Raw genomic sequence first — 21330 nt, forward strand, 5'->3', positions numbered from 1 at the left:
TTTCCTATATTAAAAATGCCACATAGATGCTGTAGTTCAGTGTGGTAAATCATTGTCACAGCATCAAATGACTAAAAAGAAGCATTATATTTTCAGGGAGCAGGGTGTGGGGAAGAAATACTGTTAGAAGTGTACACAAAATTAAAGTGCAAGTGCAGGTATACCATACTAACTTTCATTATGTGGTAGTGTGCAATAACCTCTTTTCATAGATCACTGCAACCCAAAGTCTTTTACAATCTGCAGAAAAGTAACTGACAAAAAAATGTTTCTGCAGTAATTTAGCTTTTTAATCTAATGCAATTCTGCTATAGTGAACACGTCAACAGTAACTTTTACTCTTTTTATAACGATACATGTTTTGCAGCACAGACAGATAATCAGGGTGAATGTGTTTACATCAACACTCATCCCAACTGATTTATCCAGCTGATTCCCCACCGGCAACATACCAAATCCACAAATCAATGCCATTCGAACAAAATCCTTTTCTGAGGATATTTGCAATAAACACAAATAACTGCTTTTATTAATGAGTAACCTCACAGAACACTAAAATAAACCACACTGGTGCACTTAAACTTTTGGCTTTATTTACAAAGGAGTCTTGACTGTCCAAGTTATATAGAGATGAAAGGTATTGTTCAGTTCCAGGGCAGAAATACACTCCTGTTGTACAAGGATTGTACAGTATCCATTCAGTCCATCTGACTGCTTTCAGTAAAGCCATAATCTATAAAATGGCTTCATCAACTCGTCTAGTCTACGGCACAAAAACACTACACTCAGTCTTTTCAGGAAAAGAAAACACTTTCTTCTTTAAAAATAACAACCTGACACTGTGGGTGTATGTTTAGGATAATGGGTGGGTAGTGGCTGGGGGGGTGAGGGGAGATAGAAGTGGGCATGGAGAAAGAACTTGAAGCACTGTTTGAATTAACTCATTTTGGTTCCAGGCCTTGCACTCTATTAGGCAATCTCTGGGCCTGAAGGCTATAGTTGCCAACTTGCTCTCACAATGATGGTGGAAATTCTAGAGGCACGCAAACTGCCGGTTTGATTTGCGTGCCACTGTATATTAAATTGCTGCTACCGCGGCAGCCAAAGTCAATGCCTATCAGAAAAAGTTCTGTGAACTGAATACAAACCCAAGGTACAAAACAGATACTGCTTGTAAACTTGGACCAGATTACACTTATCAACAGGTATGTAGAGCTAATGACACACATTTAAACAAATGTATACAAAAAAGAAATATTTACAAGGATACACCACAATCAAAAGGGTTCAGATAACGAGTAACGCTATGATACATGCATTAGCTAAATTAATCAAACCAAAAAAAGAAGAAATGGGGAAAACCATAAAAAAGTTAATTTTTTTTTGCTACACCAATCATAATTGTGCAAGATCAATTGGGGTCATGAACATAGGTACAAGTGCAAACTACAATTACATTTCTAAACTCACATATTATGGTAATGGAGCATCTTGGAAAAGGGAACAGTGGGTCTTATATTGAAGCAATATTTAATGCTATACATGCTAAAATTTACAACAGGCCACTTAAGTACACAACATGATTCATCTTGACGTCTTTACCTTTTTGGATCATTGCAACAAAACATCAGGTGTAACGTTAATTACAGCATAGATTTTACTGCATACCCAACTCCCGTCTGTGAGGGGCAAAAAATGAGTCACCGCACAGATAATTACTGAATTCAAGATATGTTGCTGCCTTGTCTTCTTTAAGCTAAAGTTCAAGACAAACTGAATAGTCGTTGACTTGGTGCTGGTCCCTTCAAACAGGCTTCTTCAAAGTTGCGTCTTCTATATGGCAGCTCTATGTACAAGATTAGATTTGATATCTTGTCATTAAAAAGGAGGGTTTGTGTGTTTTTTTTAAATTTTGTAATATACATGGTAGGGCGAGAGTCTGTTGCTAATCCAAAAACTGCAGATGGATTGGATTAACTGTACAGGGTCTGCATTCCATAAAAGGAAAAAAAAATTCTTCCACAACCTTTTTTGTTAACACTTTAAGCACCAATCATGTTTGATGAGAAGAATGAAACCACATGACACGAATCTTCTGGTGCCCAGCATATATCACTCCTGCTCTCGGCTGCACTTCATCCCATCATACTTCCAAGAACCTCGAGCTGTTTGCCTTGGAGTGGAATGGCTCTGACCACATACGCCGTAGATCACCCTGAGGAAGACAGCACAGAACATGGCACAAGTTATCAACAACTACTCAAGCAATAACCTGCACTTATAAAGTATTTTTAATGTAGGAAAACGCCTCAAGGCATTTCATAGGAGCATTATCAAACAGAATTTGACAACAAGCCACAGGAGTAATGTTAGTGAGAGGTAGGTTTTAAGTAGTGTTTTCAAGGAGGAGAAAGGGACAAAGAGGGGTTTCCAAAATAAAACACCACCACTCCTACCCCCAACAAAAGGGGACTTTGTTTTAACCTTTCCTCAAGGGGAACTAATAATTCCTAGCAGGTCCTTTCTAGAAGTTGGATATTATTGCATTGTATGTTGCCTTTACATCACAGAACTGCTTCAAGAACCATCCTGAACAACAGGCTGAGAATCTGCATTATTTATACTCTGGGCTGCATTTCACAGCACAAAACAATTGCACACTTGCAACAGTTTTAAGCTGCTTTTCTGCTATAAGCTGACTGCATACAAGTGGAACTCTCCTTGCATTATAGCATATAAATAATAGAAGTACAGTAATTGATAGCATCTCAGACTCTAGAAGTGCGGGTCTATGATTGAGCATCAAGTTGGAGTAAAGTAAATGCAGAGAACTTATTTCTCACATTTGATCCTTCTTTCTTTGCATTAACAGAGAATTACAGTATGCCTATAGAGGTGGTACAGCCTATAGAGGTGGGACAGGACACCGTACATAAAAGAGCGCTATGTGGAATCATCTTTTCCAAAACAGGATCCCAGAACCAGATATTGGCACCTGCCCTTGATGGGAGCAGCTTACAAACCTCTACTAGTAATACCCTGCTCTTTCTCTAAGTTTATGATGACCTTTGCACCACCAAGACACTATCTTCCTTGCATTAACTGAACATCAGGAACGCCCAAGTCATTGCTTTCAATCCCACCATAAATTTGGTTTCATGACATTGATTTAATCTCTGGCCCTCTTCCAGAGATCTCTACCAGGATGCACCAGGCCGTGCAAAACCTATGCAAGCCAAATGACCCAGGCTTGAAACCAAGGCCATCACCAAGGCTCCTTACATCCACTCCCCCCAAAAACCTTAATACACACTCCTAGACTTATTGCATCTAGTGTCCTTCAATCCTCAGGACACCAATTCACACAAACTTCTGCTACCTATATCCTGTCCTGCACAAAGTACTGCTCATTCATCACCCCAATCATCACTCACCTAACACTGACTTCTTCTTTACTAATATACAAATAAAAGTTCCAGTTCTCACCTTGGAATTCCTCTATGGCCTTGTCACAACCAATTTTTGCAATCTACTCCAGTCTTGTGTAACAGCGCACTTTTGTCCTTTAATTCTGGCCTTACACGTATTTTTCCATGCCCCCTCATCCCGCCCCCACCCAAGCATCATCCAACCCTGGTGCACAGCCTCTGGTTCCCTCAGTCTCATCTCTAGATTTCTTACAATTTTCTCTTTGCTTTCAAGGACTTTTTTTAAGAAAGAACTTGCACTGATACTATGCCTTTCATGACCTCAGAACATCTCAAAATGCTTTACAGTTAATGAAGTATATTTGAAGTGTAGTTATTTGTGCAGAGCAACAGCAAAGAGATAGATGGCCTGATGGTCTGTTTCACTGGTGTTCGTTGAGGGACTATTCTTGGCCAGGATATGCAGTGAACTCTTCAAACAGTGCCAAGGATTTTTACATTCACATGAGACCACAGATGGGTCCTCAATTCAACATCTCATCAAAAATGATGGCAACTCCCTCAGTCCTGTAGATTATATACTCAAGTCTCTGGAGCAGATTGCCACAAAATGTAACAATCATCATTCTGCATCAGCTGATGCTGAACTGACCTCATCTCACTGGGTTTCAAGTTAGAAAAGTTTCTTAATCCCAGACACTGATGTGTCTCATTGCTTTCAGTGCAAAAATTCACAAATATACATTTTAAAAAGTACTTCTGTTACTCAGTTCACTGTTCTCTGCGGGCTCTCTGAGCCTGTTGGATTTCTTTGTACTTGGGGCAGGGTGTTCCATTGTGAGCAACACTTTGATGCTGAGTTAGGTATTTTAAAGTTAGCGACCAGATTAATGTACATGAAGTCATATCAGTAATTTAACGATTAAGGCAAGGCAGAGACATTCTAACTTTAAAAGGATACCCAACTTAAGACAGAACAGGATAGACAAAGTGCTAATTCCTTCCGTCAATAACTAATGTAATTAAACTTGTAAAACCATCTCCCTATAATTAATCCAAGGCAAACAAATGGAGGAATTAACTGTAGAATGACTTGCTTTTTTTCCTAAACTACCTAGCTGGCTGAGCATTCTACCTCAACTTGAATCCGGCCAACAAAGCAGGTTTGCTGTTACTGAGCTGAATGCACAGACCTCCCCAGCCATCAGGGAAGCTACTGGCTCCAGCAAATTGTTAGTGATTGCAACCATTCACTGATCCAACTTCTATCCACCATGCTAAGCTATGGAAGCAACTGTATTACAATGTAAACTTAAAGTCTTGAAATTCAATACAATGAAGGAAATATAATTATTTCAAATCATCGTAAAATAGTGATCCTGATCCCAGGCCTTTATTCACTGATTTTGTTACAGAATCACAGAATTGTTACAGTACAGGAGGCCATTTGGTCTGTCGTCTGGACTGGCTCTCCAAAAGAGCAATTCATCTAGTGCCATTACCTACTGTCTCGCTGCCACCCTGCACATTCGTTCTTTTCAGATAATAATCCAATTCCCTCTTAACACCTTGACTAAACTTGCCTCCACCGCACTCTCAGACAGCGCATTCCAGATCTTAACCACTCACTGTGTGAAAACGTTTCTCCTCAGGTCACCATTGCTTCTTATGCCAACTACCTTCAATCTGTGCCCCCTCATTCACAATCCTTCCCCCAGTGGGAACAGTATCTCCTTATCTACTCTGTTGAGGCTCATGATTTTAAATGCCCCCATGAAATTTCTTCTCAACCTTCTCCTCGCCAAGGAAAACAGTCCCAACCTCTCCAATTTATCTATGTAACTGAGGTTCCTCATCCCTGGAACCATTCTCGTGAATCTTTTCCGCGCTCGCTTAACTGTGCTTTTATTGAGTTGGCAGTTTTTTGGGGTGTGTCGGCTTTCTTTTGATGATATTCATCAACTTATTCGAGTTTTCAAGCTGGCATGCATGCAACTTTACAGATCAGACTATATCTTGAATATTGTTCCAGTTACTGAGAAACAAGGGAGATATTTAAGCACTGAAGGCAGTAGAGAAAAGGGAGCCACAAATAGCATTTTTTAGACACTATGGTTGCTTCCATAGCTGAGCATGGTGGATAGAAGTTGGATCAGTGAATGGTTGTAATCAATAATAATTTGCTGGAGCCAGTAGCTTCTCTGATAGCTGGGGAGGTCTGTGTATTCAGCCCAGTAGTAGCAAACCTGCTATTACTATTGACACTATTAACACTATTCCTAGTGTTAGAGGACTGTTGGAAGAACAGGCAAGAGAAACTTCGGCTATTGAGTTAGAAAAGGGGGCAGAGAGGTGACTTGCAGCAGCATGCAAAATAGTTACGGGAACAGGAACGGTAAATCCGCAATATTTAAATTGAATTCTGAATAGGGTAAGAAAACACAATTCAAATTAGAAAATGGTAAATTTAGGATAGGTAGAGTATCAGGAAATGCTTCTTCACAAACCTGGAATAGACTTCTAGGGAGCAGTGGAGGTGAAAAATCATAGAATCACTTATCGAGCAATTAGATGTTGAAATGGAGGGAACATACAAATTAGGAGCAGGAGTAGGCCACTCGGCCCCTTGAGCCTGCTCCGCAATTCAACAAGATCATGGCTGGTCTGAATGTAACCTCAACCCCACAATCCTGCCTACCCCAGATAACCTTTCACCCCCTTGTTAATCAAAGATCTATCTAGCTCTGTCTTAAAAACATTCATAGACTCTGCTTCCACTGCCTTTTGAGGAAGAGATTTCCAAAGATTCTCAATGCTCAGAGAAAAAATTTCTCCTCATCTCGGTCTTAAATGATCCCTTATTTTTGAACAGTTCTAGATTCTCCCATAAGAGGAAACATCCTCTCCACATCCACCCTGTCAAGGCCCTTCAGGATCTTAAAGATTTCAATCAAGTCACCTCTTACACTTCTAAATTCCAGTGGATACAAACCCAACCTGTCCAACCTTTCCTCATAAGACAAGCTGTCCATTCCTGGTATTAGTCTAGTAAACTTTCTCTGAACTGCTTCTAACGCATTTACATCTTTTAGATAAGGAAACCGGTACTGTACACAATACTCAAGATGTGGTCTCGCCGATGCCCTGTACAACTGAAGCATAACCTCCTTACTTTTGTAATCAATTCCCCTCACAATAAATAACATTCTATTAGCTTTCCTAATTACCAGCTGTACTAGCCTACTAACTTTTTGTGATTCATGCACTAGGACACCCAGGTCTCCCTGAATCTCAAGGCTCTGCAATCTCTTGCCATTTAGATAATATGCTTCTTTTTTATTCTTCCTGCCAAAATGAACAATTTCACTTTTGCCCACATTATACTTCATTTGCCAGATCTTTGCCCACTCATTTAACCTATGCCACTTTGTAGTCTCCTTACGTCCTCTTCACAATTTACTTTCCTACCTATCTTTGCATTGTCAGCAAACTTAGCAACCACGCCTTCGGTCCCTTCATCCTAGTCATTTATATAAATTGTAAGAAGTTGAGACCCCAGTGGCACACCACTCGTCACTTCCTGCCAACCAGAAAAGACCCATTTATGCCAATTCTCTGCTTCCTGTTAGCCAGCAATCTTCTATCCACGCCAATATGTTACCCTCTATACCACGAGCGTTAATTTTCAGCAATAACCTTTGCAATGGCACTTTATCAAATGCCTTCTCGAAATCTGAGTACAGTATATCTACCGATTCTCCATTATCCACAGCACATGTGACTCCTTCAAAGAACTCCAATAAATTGGTTAAACATGATTTCCCTTTTACAAAACCATGTTGACTCTGCCCGATTGCCTTGAATTTTTCTAAGTGCTCTGCTATAACATTTTTAATAGCAGCTTCTAACACTTTCTCTATGACAGATGCTGGGCTAACTAGCCTTAGTTCCTACTTTCTGTCTCCCACCTTTTTGAGTAAAGGAGTTACTTTTGCTATTTTCCAATCTAATAGAGCCTTCCCTGAACCTAGGGAATTTTGGAACATTAGAACCAATACATCAACTATCTCACCAGCCACTTCTTTCAAGGCCTTAGGGTGAACTTCATCCGGACCTGGGGATTTCTCAGCCCACAGCCCCAACAATTTGCTTAATACTACTTCCTTAGTGATTGTAATTTTCCTAAGTTCCTGCCTCTCTTCCATTTCCTGATTTACAGCTATTTCCAGGATTTTACTTGTGTCCTCTACTGTGAAGACTGAAGCAAAATACCTGTTTAATTCATTTGCCATCTCCTTGTTTTCTATTATCAATTCCCCAGATGCACTTTCTATAGGACCAATGCTCACTTTGTTAACTCTTTTCTTATTTAAATATCTATAGAAGCTCTTATTATCCGTCTTTATATTACTAACCAGCTTTCTCTCATACTCTAATTTTTCCCTCATTGATCTTTTTGTCATCCTTTGCTGCGCTTTATATTCTTTCCAATCTTCTCCCTGCCACTCGTCTTTGCATAATTATATACTTTTTCTTTAAGTTTGATACTGTCTTTAACTTTTATAGTTAACTACAGATGGTGGGCCCTGCCTTTGGAATTTTTCTTTCTCATTGGAATGCATTTGTTCTGTGTGTTCTGGAATATCCCTTTAAATGTCAGCCACTGAACCTCTATTGACCTACCCCTTAACCTCATTGGCCAGTTTAGCTAGCTCTGCTTTCATGCCATCATAATTGCCCTTATTTAAGTTTAAAATACTAGTTTTGGACGCACTTGTTTCGCCCTCAAAATGAATGCAAAATTCAATCATATGGAACTGTTGGATATTTCTGCATGGATGAATTAGGATGGCCCAAATGGCTTTTTTATTTGTGGTTTTCTCACATGATTCTTACCGTTTCCAAAGTTATTTTCTTGGGCATACAAGTTGTTTCTTAGGTTTTTTTAAAGTTCAGTAGGTGTCATGACATACAATGTCACCACCAAATGCAACTTGTTTAGAACACACTTCCAAAACAATTTTCCTACAATCTCATAACCAGCAAAAGCTCAAATTGAATACATTTTAGACATGCAGGTCCATACCCAATCATTAATTGCATGCTAGGAAAACAACTGCTACAGTAATATGGCTTGAGTGCCGTGACCAGGGTATTGGCAGCTTGGCTGTTCATCTGACATTTATGACCTTCCAACAGAAGGGAGAAGTTCAGAACTTGCAGGCTCCAAAGATTTGTGCAACAAAGGTGGTAGGCCACTGCCTACCTTGTGACTGCAGTATCCAAGTTCCTGGGGCTCTGCTTGGTTACACTTGGCCAGTAGTTGTCTTGTTGAGGCATGTCTAGATTCTATGTTCTCTCTCACAGTAGCAGTCTGGCAAAAAACTTCTTCTGGAAAAGCTATTCTTAATGTCAGGCCCAAGGAATGGGGATTCTGAGGAAGTGCACCATACTGATGTTAACACAGCTTAAAGCCCTCTCTCCTGTCATGGGATCACTTCCATCTTTGCTGATCACTTGTACAGGATTCCTACTCAGTCATAAATTGCATTCATCAGTGCACACCTAAACGACCAGAAAATGCCAGTGAATTAAAACTATCTTTTTACTGTCAGAGATGGAAGGTTACCAATCTTGGGTGTCATTATTTTCAGTGTAATAACTATAAAGCCAAGATTCTATGGAACCAACAGAGCTCTTTGAAAAATTACACTGACACTCTCAATCAGTTTGATTCTGACTCCTTACCACAGTAAAATCAAGAGGTGTGAGATTAGCACTAAGAGGATGTCTTAGCACTCCATTCCCAAGTTTCACAACTATGACAGTATAGCTGTAGTCCAATACTGAAAACATATTTAAGGAGCTGTTAAGGCCTCTCTATGGATTTTTTAGCATGTGATTTCCAATACTTTTAATGAGAGGCACGCTTGCTGGCTCTCCCCTACATTAAAATTGAGCTGGTAGGTGAGTGTAGCCCTCTGTCTGTAAACACCTATGCCAAGTTTCTTTGTTGTTGGCGAAGTACAATATGGAGCTGGAATATTCTTGGTCTGCCAGTTGCACATTGGATTCTACAGGTTTAGTCCAAGATCACTCTGTATAATGTAACAGCATTTATAGTATTTCTCCATTAATGAAGGAGCTGCATTAATCAATAACAAGACTTTTTGAAACACAAGATCCACTTCCTCAGAAGGACAACAGGATGCAGATTTTTAATGAGGTGAAAATGTGTCAGAGAGCATAACTACTAAGTACAAGGAGCCACATGAAATATCAGCGTATCTATCCACTGTGTTCCAGGAAGGAAAAGGAACTTAATCCCCCTGGCAGAATTGTAGCATTAAAAGTAAGTAGTCTCTCTTGCTGCAGAGCAGTATAGTTTATAAAGCATTCCAAACTTTTTAAGCAAACTAGGATAGTTTTTCCTGCCATGTCAGAAGGGCATGCTGCCTGCATTGTCTCCTTTTCCTGGTGTAGAGTATTGCAGCTAATCCATTTCCACACACTAGCAAAAGTAATAAAATGAAACACAATGGCTCTGATCACCCACAATTTCCCCTTCCATATTAACAATCCAGTCTGGTTTCTGCAGAAAATGTCTTTCTTTTGTCCTATCGTAAACTCCAGCTATTCAAATGATATAAAATCAAAGACAGAAGTTCTGATTGTTAATCAGTAAATAAGTTAAGATAAAGTCGACTTTGTTTTAGATACCAGGGCTTTATTACGCTCTTGAACCCAGACCATGTGTGCTTACTTGCTCATTAGCATTCCCGGTTTCATGCATGTTGCCTTGGTTACAAATAATTTTACAGAACTTTCTTCAAAGTTATTAAACAATATAGGAAAAGGCAACTTTTCCATGGTCTTTAGTTCTGGCAAGGATATCTAGTCTTTGTGCTTGGATTATGCAACTTTTGTCACAGGCTATTCCTTCTTTCACCCAATCACCTCATTAGTTGGTCCCTTAAAATGAACAGTAGAGATAAAATAGACAACAATAACTTTACATATAAAAGTGCTGAAAGCTCATGCTATAAAGGGGTGATAGTCATTGTTGCTGTGTCATCACATGAATTGGCAAAAAAGGGAACTTTACTCCACTGCATTCCTGCTTCAGCACTCAAGACTAAACATCTCGTAAGAAAAAAAATGCTACATTTTGCCAGTGATTTGTAATTTTGAGGGAAGCTGGATTACACTGTGGTTGGATCAAGCCTCAAGAATTTAGGCAGAGTTTGCAAAATAATCTCAGCTGTATAAAAACACATGTCAGCAAGTAGCAAGCAAGAATTTACAATGCAAGAGTAGCAATGCTGGATTAAGTTGGATAAGGATTGAGTGAAAAGAATTGGGGGTGCACAGGGGATGATTAACAAGCAGCTAAATAACTGAACATATACATATTTTCAGCAGATTGAAGGTTTATTTGGTTTTGATATTCTACTCACCTTTAAGTAAGCCATGGTAAGCAGGGGTAGCAGTGTAAACGGAACAAGGTACAGGAGTGCAGGCTGGGCAGCCCGATGAATTCTGGATGCTACAGTGGCTGTCAGAAGACCTAAATTAAAAGACTTAGATCATCAGAAAAAGGACAAGTTCTAAACAGATTACCACAGAAGATTTAATATTTTATTTAAAAATGTATATAGCTCTCCCTCATTTACCACTCCTAATGTATTTCTACAAATAGTGTGCTAAACAAAAATCACTGTCTCATAAGAAAACATCTAATGTGGGTGGGTTACGTTTCTGACCTGTGATTTTTACATTAAAAACCTATCAACTGTCTTGAACCTACCTCTCCCAAAAACCCTCTAACTCTTCATAAATTGAAAGAATTAGTACTGTAAGTTATTTCTTGCTCGTCGCTTTCCACCTCTAGCTTGCTGACTCCCCTACTTGCCTCTTACTCCTGCTCACTGCTCCCCTCCCACTCGCCGCTTCCTTCCAACTTTCCTCCCACTTGGCACTTCCCTTTCCTGAACCCCGACTATGAGTGAGGGCTTGGGAGAGGGGCGATAAGAGGGAGGGAGCGAGAGGAGCTGCGAGTGGAAGAGAGGGAGCAGGTGGGTCAGGGAGGGAGGCAACGAGTGGCAGTTTTAAAAAAAATTGAGCATGCTCAGTAATCATGCTAAAAGGAAAATGGCAACAGCATTTTTGGGGAGCTTCCCTAATTTAACAAACACGTTCAAAAGAAACTGTACAATTAACAACGCGTTTTAAACAGTGGCCACTTCTATATCGCAGTATCCTATTAATGTGGAAGGAAGGGCACCTAGTCATTTGCATATTCTCAGGACTTTGCGAAGTAAAACAGAATGAATAACTTCTGAAGTGCAGTCATAGTTATGTAGGCAGTGTAGCAGCCAAATTGCATGCTGCAAAATTCTACAGATGTCAATGAGATGAACAAACAGTTAATTTGTTTTAGGGGTGTTGGGTGAGGGATGAATACTGGTTAGGACATCAGGAGAACTCAGATGAAGTCAGGTTAATTAACAATTAACTGACAATGCTACACTTCTTCAGTGACGCACTGAAGCACCAGCCTAGATATTGGATAAAACCTTGCAATGCAGTTTGAATCCATGAGCTAGTGACTCAAGACATATCCAAACCTAAACTTCTCCAAATAAGTGATACAGAGCAGCAAAAGTTGTAGGGTATGAAAGGTCAATAGTAACCCAAGCTTTACAGGTCAGAGAGAAGAACAGGTTGACGTTAATTGGTTTAAACAGAATATCTAATTAGACAGTAACAGTTTAATACATAAATGAACAGTGTGAATGTCAGCATTTTGAACATTGCAAAGCCCTCATGTTACTGCCTAGATAGACTATCTTTGCTACTAGGAAACAATACTTTTTAAATAATTTATTTTTATTTTCATTGAATTCTTCCACTTACCTACGAAGTAACCAATCAAGGTGCAGTGGAAGTACGACACCTTTTGCATACGGCCAGGTATATTGGGTGGGAGGGCTTCGCTGTTAGATACTTTCTTATAGTTGTCATATCGAAGCACAAAGCACAACAGAAGCCCTGGCATGACAATGTCTCCAATTCCTAGCATAGAAAAGTGGGTGCCTGTGGAACTGTACAAAAAAGGGCAAAGGGTGTTCAATACCATCCAAATCTTCACACAAAAGCCTTGTATAACTTAACCTACTTTGGTGATTATAAATATTAAGGCTAAGCGTAATTTTAAAAAATTGGTTCAAAGATTGATATTTGTAACCTCCTAAAGTTGGTTAAATTTGATTTAAATGTAATTAAATTTATTTTAGCAACAAGATACTGATCATTGAAAACCTGTCAAATGCTTGAACAATGTTATTCTGTAATAATGGATAGGTTAAACCTGATTTGTGCTCGAGCACAAGGCAGTAAAAATAGGTTGGGTCTGAACGTTTAGTTGGATTTGATATTAGTAGATCACATACATTCACCAACCATAACGATGATGCCAATTGGCAGACACCAGAAAGTTTTGAAATAAATATCTGTGATGGAAGCAGACTAACTTTCTATATTATACCTTTAATCTTGAACTTTGGATGGACCAAAAACTGTGAATTTGGAAATAAAATTCACTCCAGCTAGATTCAAAGTTCCTTAACTATGTCAGGGAAGACAGACAACGAGTGAACATTATCTGGTGATACTTATTAGTTTCAAGATGAGGCATTAAGAGTTTGTTGATAGAAATATCTGATAGCAACCAATTAGATCAGATTTATTCAGCTAATGTCCCCAATTTTTCGTAATTATAATGTTTGCAATGGCAAGAGAAGTTAGAACTTGTTAGTGATTGCTGCAACCAAATCCTCGAATCAGAGAATGATTATGGACAGGAGGCCTTTCAGCCTGTCGAGTCCATGCTGGCTCTCTGCAACAGCAATCCAGCTAGCTCCACTCCTATGCCCCATTCGTAGTCCTGCAAGTACTTACCTAATTTCCCTTTGAAATCCACCCTGGAAGCTGCCTCCACCACACACTCTGGCAGTGCATAACCACTCATTGCGTAAAAAAAACCCTGTCTTTTTATATAAATAATAATAGATGGATAGTAAGAAGAGGATTAAGGACCAAAAAGACACACACATGGAGGTGGAGAACATGGCTGAGGTACTAAATGAGTCTTTGCATCTGACTTTATTAAGGAGGAAGATATAATTTAGAAAGTTAGCATGACTGAGTGCTGCTATCATCACAGATATTTATTTCAAAGCTTCCTGGTGTCTGCCAATTGGCATTATCGTTATGCCTTGTGAATGCAGATGACCTACTAATAACAAACCCAAATGAACAAGCGTTTAAGGTATCTTCAGACCCAACCTATTTTAACTGCCTTGTGCACAAGCACAGATCAGGTTTAACTTATTCCTTATTACAGGATAATATTTGTTTAAGCATTTGACAGATTTTACCTCATGTCACCTTTGATTCTTTTGCCAATCCCCTTAAATTTGTATCCTCTAGCTGTAGATCCCTCTGCCAATGGTAATAGTTTTATCTACTCTTTCCAGACCCCTCATGATTTTGAGTAATTTGGTCATATCTCCCGTCAACTTTCTCTGCTCCAAGGAGAAAAGACCCAGCTTCTCTAATCTACACACGTAACTCAAATTCCTCGTCCCTTAGTCATTTGGCACTCTCTCCAAGACTTTCACATCCTTCCTAAAATTGGTGCCTAGAATTGGACAATACTCCAGTTGCTGTCAAGCCAATGTTTTATAAACATTCATCACAACTTCCTTGTTTATGTACTCCATGCCTCTATAAACCTCAGGATCCCATATGCTTTTTTAACCACTTCCCAAAGTACCCTGCCACCTTCAACGATTTGTGCAAATATACTTGCAGGTTTCTGCAATCCCTTCAGAACGGTACCCTTCAGGTTATACTGCTTCTCCTCTGTTCACCAAAATAAATCACTTCTTCGTGTAAATTTCAAATCTGAGCTGGCTTTCCTTAATTAATTCACACATCCACTAATTTGGGATTATTGTTTCTAAAAGGTTCTCCACCACCAAGGTTAAGTTGACTTGCCTGTAGTTGCTGAGTTTACCCTTACATCCTTTTCTGAACTAGAGTGCGATATTTGCAATTCTCCAGACTGGCACCACCCCTGTATCTAAGGAGGTTTAGAAGATTATAGTCAGTATCTCAATTTCAACCCTTACTTCCCTCAGGAAACTAGATGCATCCCACCTGAACCTGAACCTTTTAACTAGAGACAGTCTTTGTAATGCCTCCTTTATCAATTTTTAGTTCATCAGTATCTCAGCTACTTCCTGTTTTACTGTGACTTTGTCAGTGCCTTCCTCCTCAATAAAGACAGATGCAAAGACTCATTTAGCACCTCAGCCATGTCCCTCTGCCTCCCATGTGTGTGTCTTCATTTTAGTCCTTAATCAGCTCCACCCCTCTTCTTACTACCCATTTATTATTTATATGCCTACAGAAGACTTTTTTAGTTAGATGTTAGATGGTCTATTCTCAACCTCTCTTTGACTCTCTTATTTTGCTTTTCACTTCCCCTATGAACTTCCTACGTTCGTTTCAGTTCTCACTCGTACAATCAACAACACCCGCCCCCTTTTCTGCTTCATTTTACTCTCTCTCTTTAGTCAGCCAGAGAACTCAGTGGGAATGTATCTTGACTGTACCAAATCATTAAACATTTAAAGTTGTCAATTGTTCAATTATCCTTTTGCTCATCAACCTCTGATTCCAATTTATCTGGGCCAGATCCATTCTCAGCCTGTTGAAACTGACTCTCCTCCAATTCAGTATTTTAACACTAGATTGCTCCTCATCTTTTCTATAACTAATCTAAACCTTATGATAATACGGTGATCCCTAAATGTTGCCCTACTGACATTTGCTTCACTTAACCCACCACATTACCCAGAACCAGATCCAGCAAAGGCTCCTTCCAGTTGGGCTGGAAATATATTGATGAGAAAGTTCTCCTGAACACACTTCTGAAATTCTTACTCCTCTGTTCTTTCCACTATCCTAGTCTATATTATGATAACTGAAGTCCTCCAACCATCACTACTCTATAGTTCTTGTATCTATCTGCAATTTATCTCCTCTATACCCTTCCCATTAGTTGGCTACCTATATAATACATCCAGTAGTGTAACAGTACCTCTTATTATTTCTTAACTCTAACAGAATAGATTCTGTGACCCCGTCAGAACTCCTCTCTTTCTCCAACATAGCAATATTATCCTTAATCAATTTTGCTACCCACCTCCTTTTTTTTCCTGAACCTTGTATCCAGGAATATTTAGTACCAGTCCTACCGTTTTTGGGACCAGGTCTCTTATTTCCACAATTTCATATTCTCATGTGGCTATTTGCACCTACAACTCAAGCACTGTAATTTATCCCCCCCCACCCGCTTTTTTTTCAATAATTTATATAGATTCTTCTTTCCCCACCTATTTCCATTATTTTTAAATCTAAAACTAAAACCTTTAGTCTTTCCACCCCACCCCCACTAGAGCTGTACTTTGAATATCCTGTATTCCATTCTTAATTAGCACTTTTCTCAGACAAAGACCACCACCTTCAACACCTCTTTGACCCTTTTGTCTCTGACATCTTTTGATTATCTGCTCACACCACACCCTCAATGTGTCTCTTCCCCCCCGCCCCCCACCCACCTTAAACCAATTTATATTTCTCCCTTGTTGAAACTATGCTGCAGTTCTGCCGAAGGGCCATGGAGGCTCGAAACGTTGACTGATTTCTTCTCCGCCGATGCTGCCAGACTTGCTGAGTTTTTCCAGGTAATTCTGTTTTTGTTTTGTTTTGGATTTCCAGCATCCGCAGTAGCTTTTAGCTTTTTGTAATTTATCTTAGATCTTTCTGTCTTCTCTCTCAGTCTGATCAACTTGCTGTGATTACTGGACAAATTTTCAATGGGCTCTGGCCAAGTTTAACAACACAACAGTTAGCCAACAAGTGCTTATCCATTTGAGTGGTTGAGATAATTAAAATTCTGATCACCGGACTGAGAAATTATTTGTGCTTCCGCTTCCAATTCCAAAAAAGCCACTAGTGTGCTTCCTGGAGTACCTCATGTGCCAGTTTCCACATTGTGACAGAGAGCAGCTCCACAAATCCACAGTATCGCAATTACATTAAATAAATTGCATCTATATAATGTCTGTAACATTGTAAAATATCCCAAGGCACTTTACTGGAGCATTATCAAACTTTGACACTGAGCCGCATTAGGAGAAATTAGGACAGGTCACCAAAAGATTGGTCAAAGAGGTGGGTTTTAAGGAGCATCTTTAGATGGGGGAAAAGAGGGGGAGATGTGGAGAAGGTTGGAGAGGAACTTCCAGAGCAGAGAGCCTCAGCTGCTGAAGCTACCAACGGAGGAACAATTAAAAATTGGGGAATATGCAAGACACCAAAATTGGAAGTGTGTAGATATTTTAAAATTGCGACATTGCCCGACTGGGAGCCAACCTAGGTCAGGAAATAGGTAGGTGAATAGGGCTTAATGAGAGTTCGGATATAGATAGCAGAGTTTTGGACTTGCTTAAGTTTATGGAGGGTGGAAGATGGGATGCTGACAAGGGGTGAGCTGGAATAGTCAACTTTGGAGGCATGGAAGACGGATTCAGCATCAGGTGAGCTGGTGGGGTAGAGTTGATGTTACAGAGGTAGGGGGTCTTTGCGATAGAGCAAATGTGTGGTCAGATGATCATCTCTGAGTCAAATATGGCACCAAGGTTGAAACTGGGCTGGTTCAGTCTCAGATAGTTGCCAGAGGCTCAGTTGAAAGATTCTTAACAGGCCATCTTCTTGAATGACAAGTCATGACGAGTTGCTTGCTCACTTCCAAAAGAAGTAGTTAATTTAGAAATCAATGATTTCAAAAGGAAATTGGGTGGGCACTTGAAGGTAATAAACTTGCAGGGCTACTTGGATCGAGTGGGGGAGTGGGACTTACTGGATTGCTCCACAGGGAGCTGGCATGGACTGGTTGGTGCGAATGGCCTCCTCCTGTGCCGTAAATGACTCTATAACTCTACATCTGTTTAAAGACAAATAACCAGAAGGATTCAGGGCGAAGCAAACTAAAGAAAGGTGGGTCTTGCTCCCCTACAGAAGATGGTCAGCCTCTGTTGTTTCATGACACATTGACTTAGCAAGTGAAAATGCAGTTGCAAATCAGATGGACTTGGACAATTTAATGGGTAATGGGCAGCAAAACCAAGGTTGCTATCAGTGCAGGGAAAAGTTGTGATCACGCCAATTAACTTGATGAGAACTTAGAATAGCTTTCTGCAAGGTGTACACAGATAATCACTTTGCAGCTGAAGCAAAATGATAGCTAAAAGTTTCTTGCAGTTACTTTCAGATTTGTCTTCCAGAGCATAGATGACAAAGTGCATATTGAACTAGGTCTCCCAGCAAACATTTACTCAAGTTATAGCAAGTAATGGCCGGATCACAACTGGGCTGTAGCATTACTGAGGCATAAATGGGTATTCTTCTGTGTACATTGATTTCCGAAGTAAAGCCCACTACCGTATTCCATTTAGGTCCAATCTATATCGCTATAAAGAACAGACAAACAACATCCCACAGCTCATCCCCACTTGTGTGACTTGAATGCTCTTACAGAAAATAAATCCTTTGAAGACTCTGTTTATTCCTTCTGGTGAAATTAAGCTGATGTTCACAGTGAATGAGAATTCAGACTTCCCAAGAACATTCACATTCAGAACCAAGAATTTAGATCATATGCACTTACCTTGGAAACACCAACTTCCCAGGTAGCGAGAGGCGAGGAACATCCCGTCCAACATTGGGTCCCAAGTGAAGTTTTCTTGACAGTACATCTAAAGGATTGTCAGCAGGCTGAGTGGCCACCTTCACCATCACATTGCTGTTGAAGATGTAAGCAGAGAAGAATACCTGAAAGGCAGAGGGGAGGAAGTTGGGGGTTGGTGTCATTCATTACTTAATCATAGAGTCATAGCATGGTTACAGCACAGATGATGCCATTTGGCCCATTAAGTCCATGCTAGCTCTCTACAAGGGCAATGGAGTTAGTCTCACTCCCTACCCCTTCTCCTTAGCCTTGCAATTTTTTTCCTTTCGAGTACTTAATTCCCTTTTGAAAATCATGATGGAATCTGGTTCCACCACCTTTTCAGGCAGTGCATTCCAGATCATAACCACTCACTGCAAACAAGTTTTTTCCCTCATGTCACCTTTGGTTCACCTTTCAATAACCTTAAATCTGTTTCCTCTGATTTTAGATCCTTCTGCTAATGGGGTTAGCTTCTCTTTAAGTACTCTAAGGCCCCTTATGAGTTTGAACATCTCTATCAAATCTCCTCTCAACATTTTATTCTCTAAGGAGAACAACCCAGCTTCTCCAATCTATCTTTGTAACTGAAGTTCCACATCCCCAGAACCATTCTGCACTCCCCAAGGCCTGCACATACTAAAGTGTGGTGCCTAGATTAGATGCAATACTCTAGTTGTTGCTGAATTAGTATTTTATGAAATGTCACAAGGTTATGGCTCTTTAATTTTGAAAAAGTGATTTAAGCTGTCAACTGATTGGAAGTTTTGCAATTTGAAATGAGAGAACACAAACGACTTAAAAATGCAAGGCCACCTTCCAAGGTGAAGATGAAAAAACAAACAAGTCACCCTCAGGGGAGTGCGAAGAGAGAGACAATTCCCATCATTCAGAGGCCCATCAAAACTTGTCACTGTCTAAGGAAGAGACATTAAAATGCAAGTGCTGGGTATTAAAACAATGGCTGCCACTGACAGGCCCACCCAAACCCCTGGGAAAAACACAATGATTGAAATATAACAGTCCAGGCTGCAGCCACTGCAGAGAGATTGCAACAAAGTTTTCAGCAGAGGAAACAGGCTGAAAGCTGGGCTCTCTCACCCTCACTGTCTGTTGACAGAAGTACATTACTTGGTTCGGAAGCCAACTAGAAATCTACCAGTGGACTGAGATCTGGTAATAATTGCAACCTTCTTCTATATCAGACCACATCCAAGAAACCAGTTAATCCAAATCGGCTGCAGCATTTAAAAATCTATGCCTGAAGGACAATCAAAGGACACTTAACTATATATTTTAATTTGTTTTTATTGGACTCTGACTTCCCTTTTTTCTGATACCTGCTTATGTGCGGTGTTGCGATTTTATTACTTTTTCCTTGGGTTTAGTGGTTAATAAATGTTCTCTCTCTTTAGCTCAAGAAAACCTTGATTGATTGACTTCTTATTGCTCACAGCTTAAATAGTTAAATACATTTGGATTCAGAAAAGGCATATCCTCGTGAAAAAGAAACTGAAACCTTTGTTGTGATCAACTAAGGAGGCTGAATAGTGGGGAGCCAAATCATTCTGCCTTACCTGGTCATAACAAAAGGTTCAACATAACCTCTTTGTTTTTGTACATGCCTCTATTTATAAAGCCCAGGATTCTGCACGTTTCTTTCCTCAACCTGCCCTGCTACCTTCAAACAATTTGGCCACATATAACCCAAGGTCTCTCTGTTCCTGCACCTCTTTTAGAATTCAGTTTATATTGCCTCTTTATTTCTTCTAATCGAAATATATCCCTTTGGACTACTCTGTTAAATTTCAACCCCACCAATTCCACCAGCCTGACTCTCTTCTCTTCAAGTCCATCACCATCCTCCTCACAGTCCACAATGCTTTCCAAGATTTGTGTCATCTTCAGATTTTGAAATTATTAGCTGTACACCAAAGTCATTAATGTAAATCACGAAAAGCAGCATTTGTAGTTCCATTTTCAGGGGAACATCAACCTACACCTTTCTCCAGTCCAAGTATCAACCATTTACCACTACTCTAGCTCCTCTTACTTAGCTAATTTCATTTCCATGCTGCCACTGCCTCTTTTATCCCATGGGCTTCAAATGTGCTGACAAGCCTATTATTTGGCACTTTATCAAATGCTTTTTAGAAGTCCATATACACCGCATCAACCACATTTTCCTCATCGGCCTTCCCTGTTATCTGATCAAAAAAACTCAATCAAGTTAGTTAAAAACAATTTACTTTAACATATCTTTGCTAGCTTTCCTAAATTAATTCACACTTGTCCAAGTGGCTGTTAATTTTGTCCTGGATTATTGTTTCTAAAAGCTGCCTCACCAAGACAAAATTGACTGTCATGTAGTTGCTGGGTTTATCCTTTATTGAAAAGGGTGTAACATTTGAAGTTCTCTAGCCCTTTGGCACCACCTTTGGATATCAGGATTGGAAGATTATGACCAGTACCTATGCAGTATCCATCCTTACTTCCCTCAGCATCCTCAGATGCATTCTATCTGGTTCTGGTGACTTATCAACTTAAGTACAGCCAACCTTTTTAATGCTCCCTCTATCAACTTTCAGCCCATCCATTATCTCAACTGCCTCCTCTTTTACTGTGGCCTTGAGTATTTTCTTTCTTCGTAAAGGCAGATGCAAAGTACTCATTTAGCACTTCACCCATGAAGTGCCTCCATGTGTAGGTCTCCTTTTTGGTCTCTAAGTGGCCCCTCTCCTCCTCTTAATACTGGTCTGCTATTTATATGCCTATAGAAGATTTTTGGATTCCTTTTTATGTTAGCTGCTAGTCTATTTTCATAATCTCTCTTTGCCTATCGTACATCTCTGTTCACATCTACTTTGAACCTATTCATTTTTACTTGTATTACTAACCTGATATACGTTAATCTTGTTAATTGTATATTGTGTTTCATTTATATAAAAAAGCATATAAAGATTGGATCCAGTTACATCCTTCACCAACTAGCTTTCTGGATTCTAACAATCTTATTCTCCATCTCTTTCATCATTCAGGGAG

General features: G+C 39.8%; 1 protein-coding gene across 4 annotated transcripts in view; it reads right to left on the minus strand.

The window, feature by feature from the left end:
• Positions 1–571: 571 nt before the first annotated feature.
• The window catches only part of sppl3 (signal peptide peptidase 3), a 187424-nt gene continuing 166665 nt past the window's right edge, over positions 572–21330 (minus strand). For all 4 annotated transcript variants that reach the window (XM_078553987.1, XM_078553988.1, XM_078553990.1 and 1 more), the window contains 4 exons: positions 18229–18392; positions 12345–12532; positions 10886–10995; positions 572–2215 (listed from right to left, as the gene is read on the minus strand). In XM_078553987.1, the coding sequence (XP_078410113.1) occupies positions 2144–2215; positions 10886–10995; positions 12345–12532; positions 18229–18392 (534 nt within the window). In that variant the 3' untranslated portion in view covers positions 572–2143. The remainder of the gene's footprint in view (positions 2216–10885; positions 10996–12344; positions 12533–18228; positions 18393–21330) is intronic.

This window comes from Cetorhinus maximus, chromosome 12 (assembly GCF_964194155.1).
Source record: "Cetorhinus maximus chromosome 12, sCetMax3.hap1.1, whole genome shotgun sequence".
Classification (NCBI taxonomy): Eukaryota; Metazoa; Chordata; class Chondrichthyes; order Lamniformes; family Cetorhinidae; genus Cetorhinus; species Cetorhinus maximus.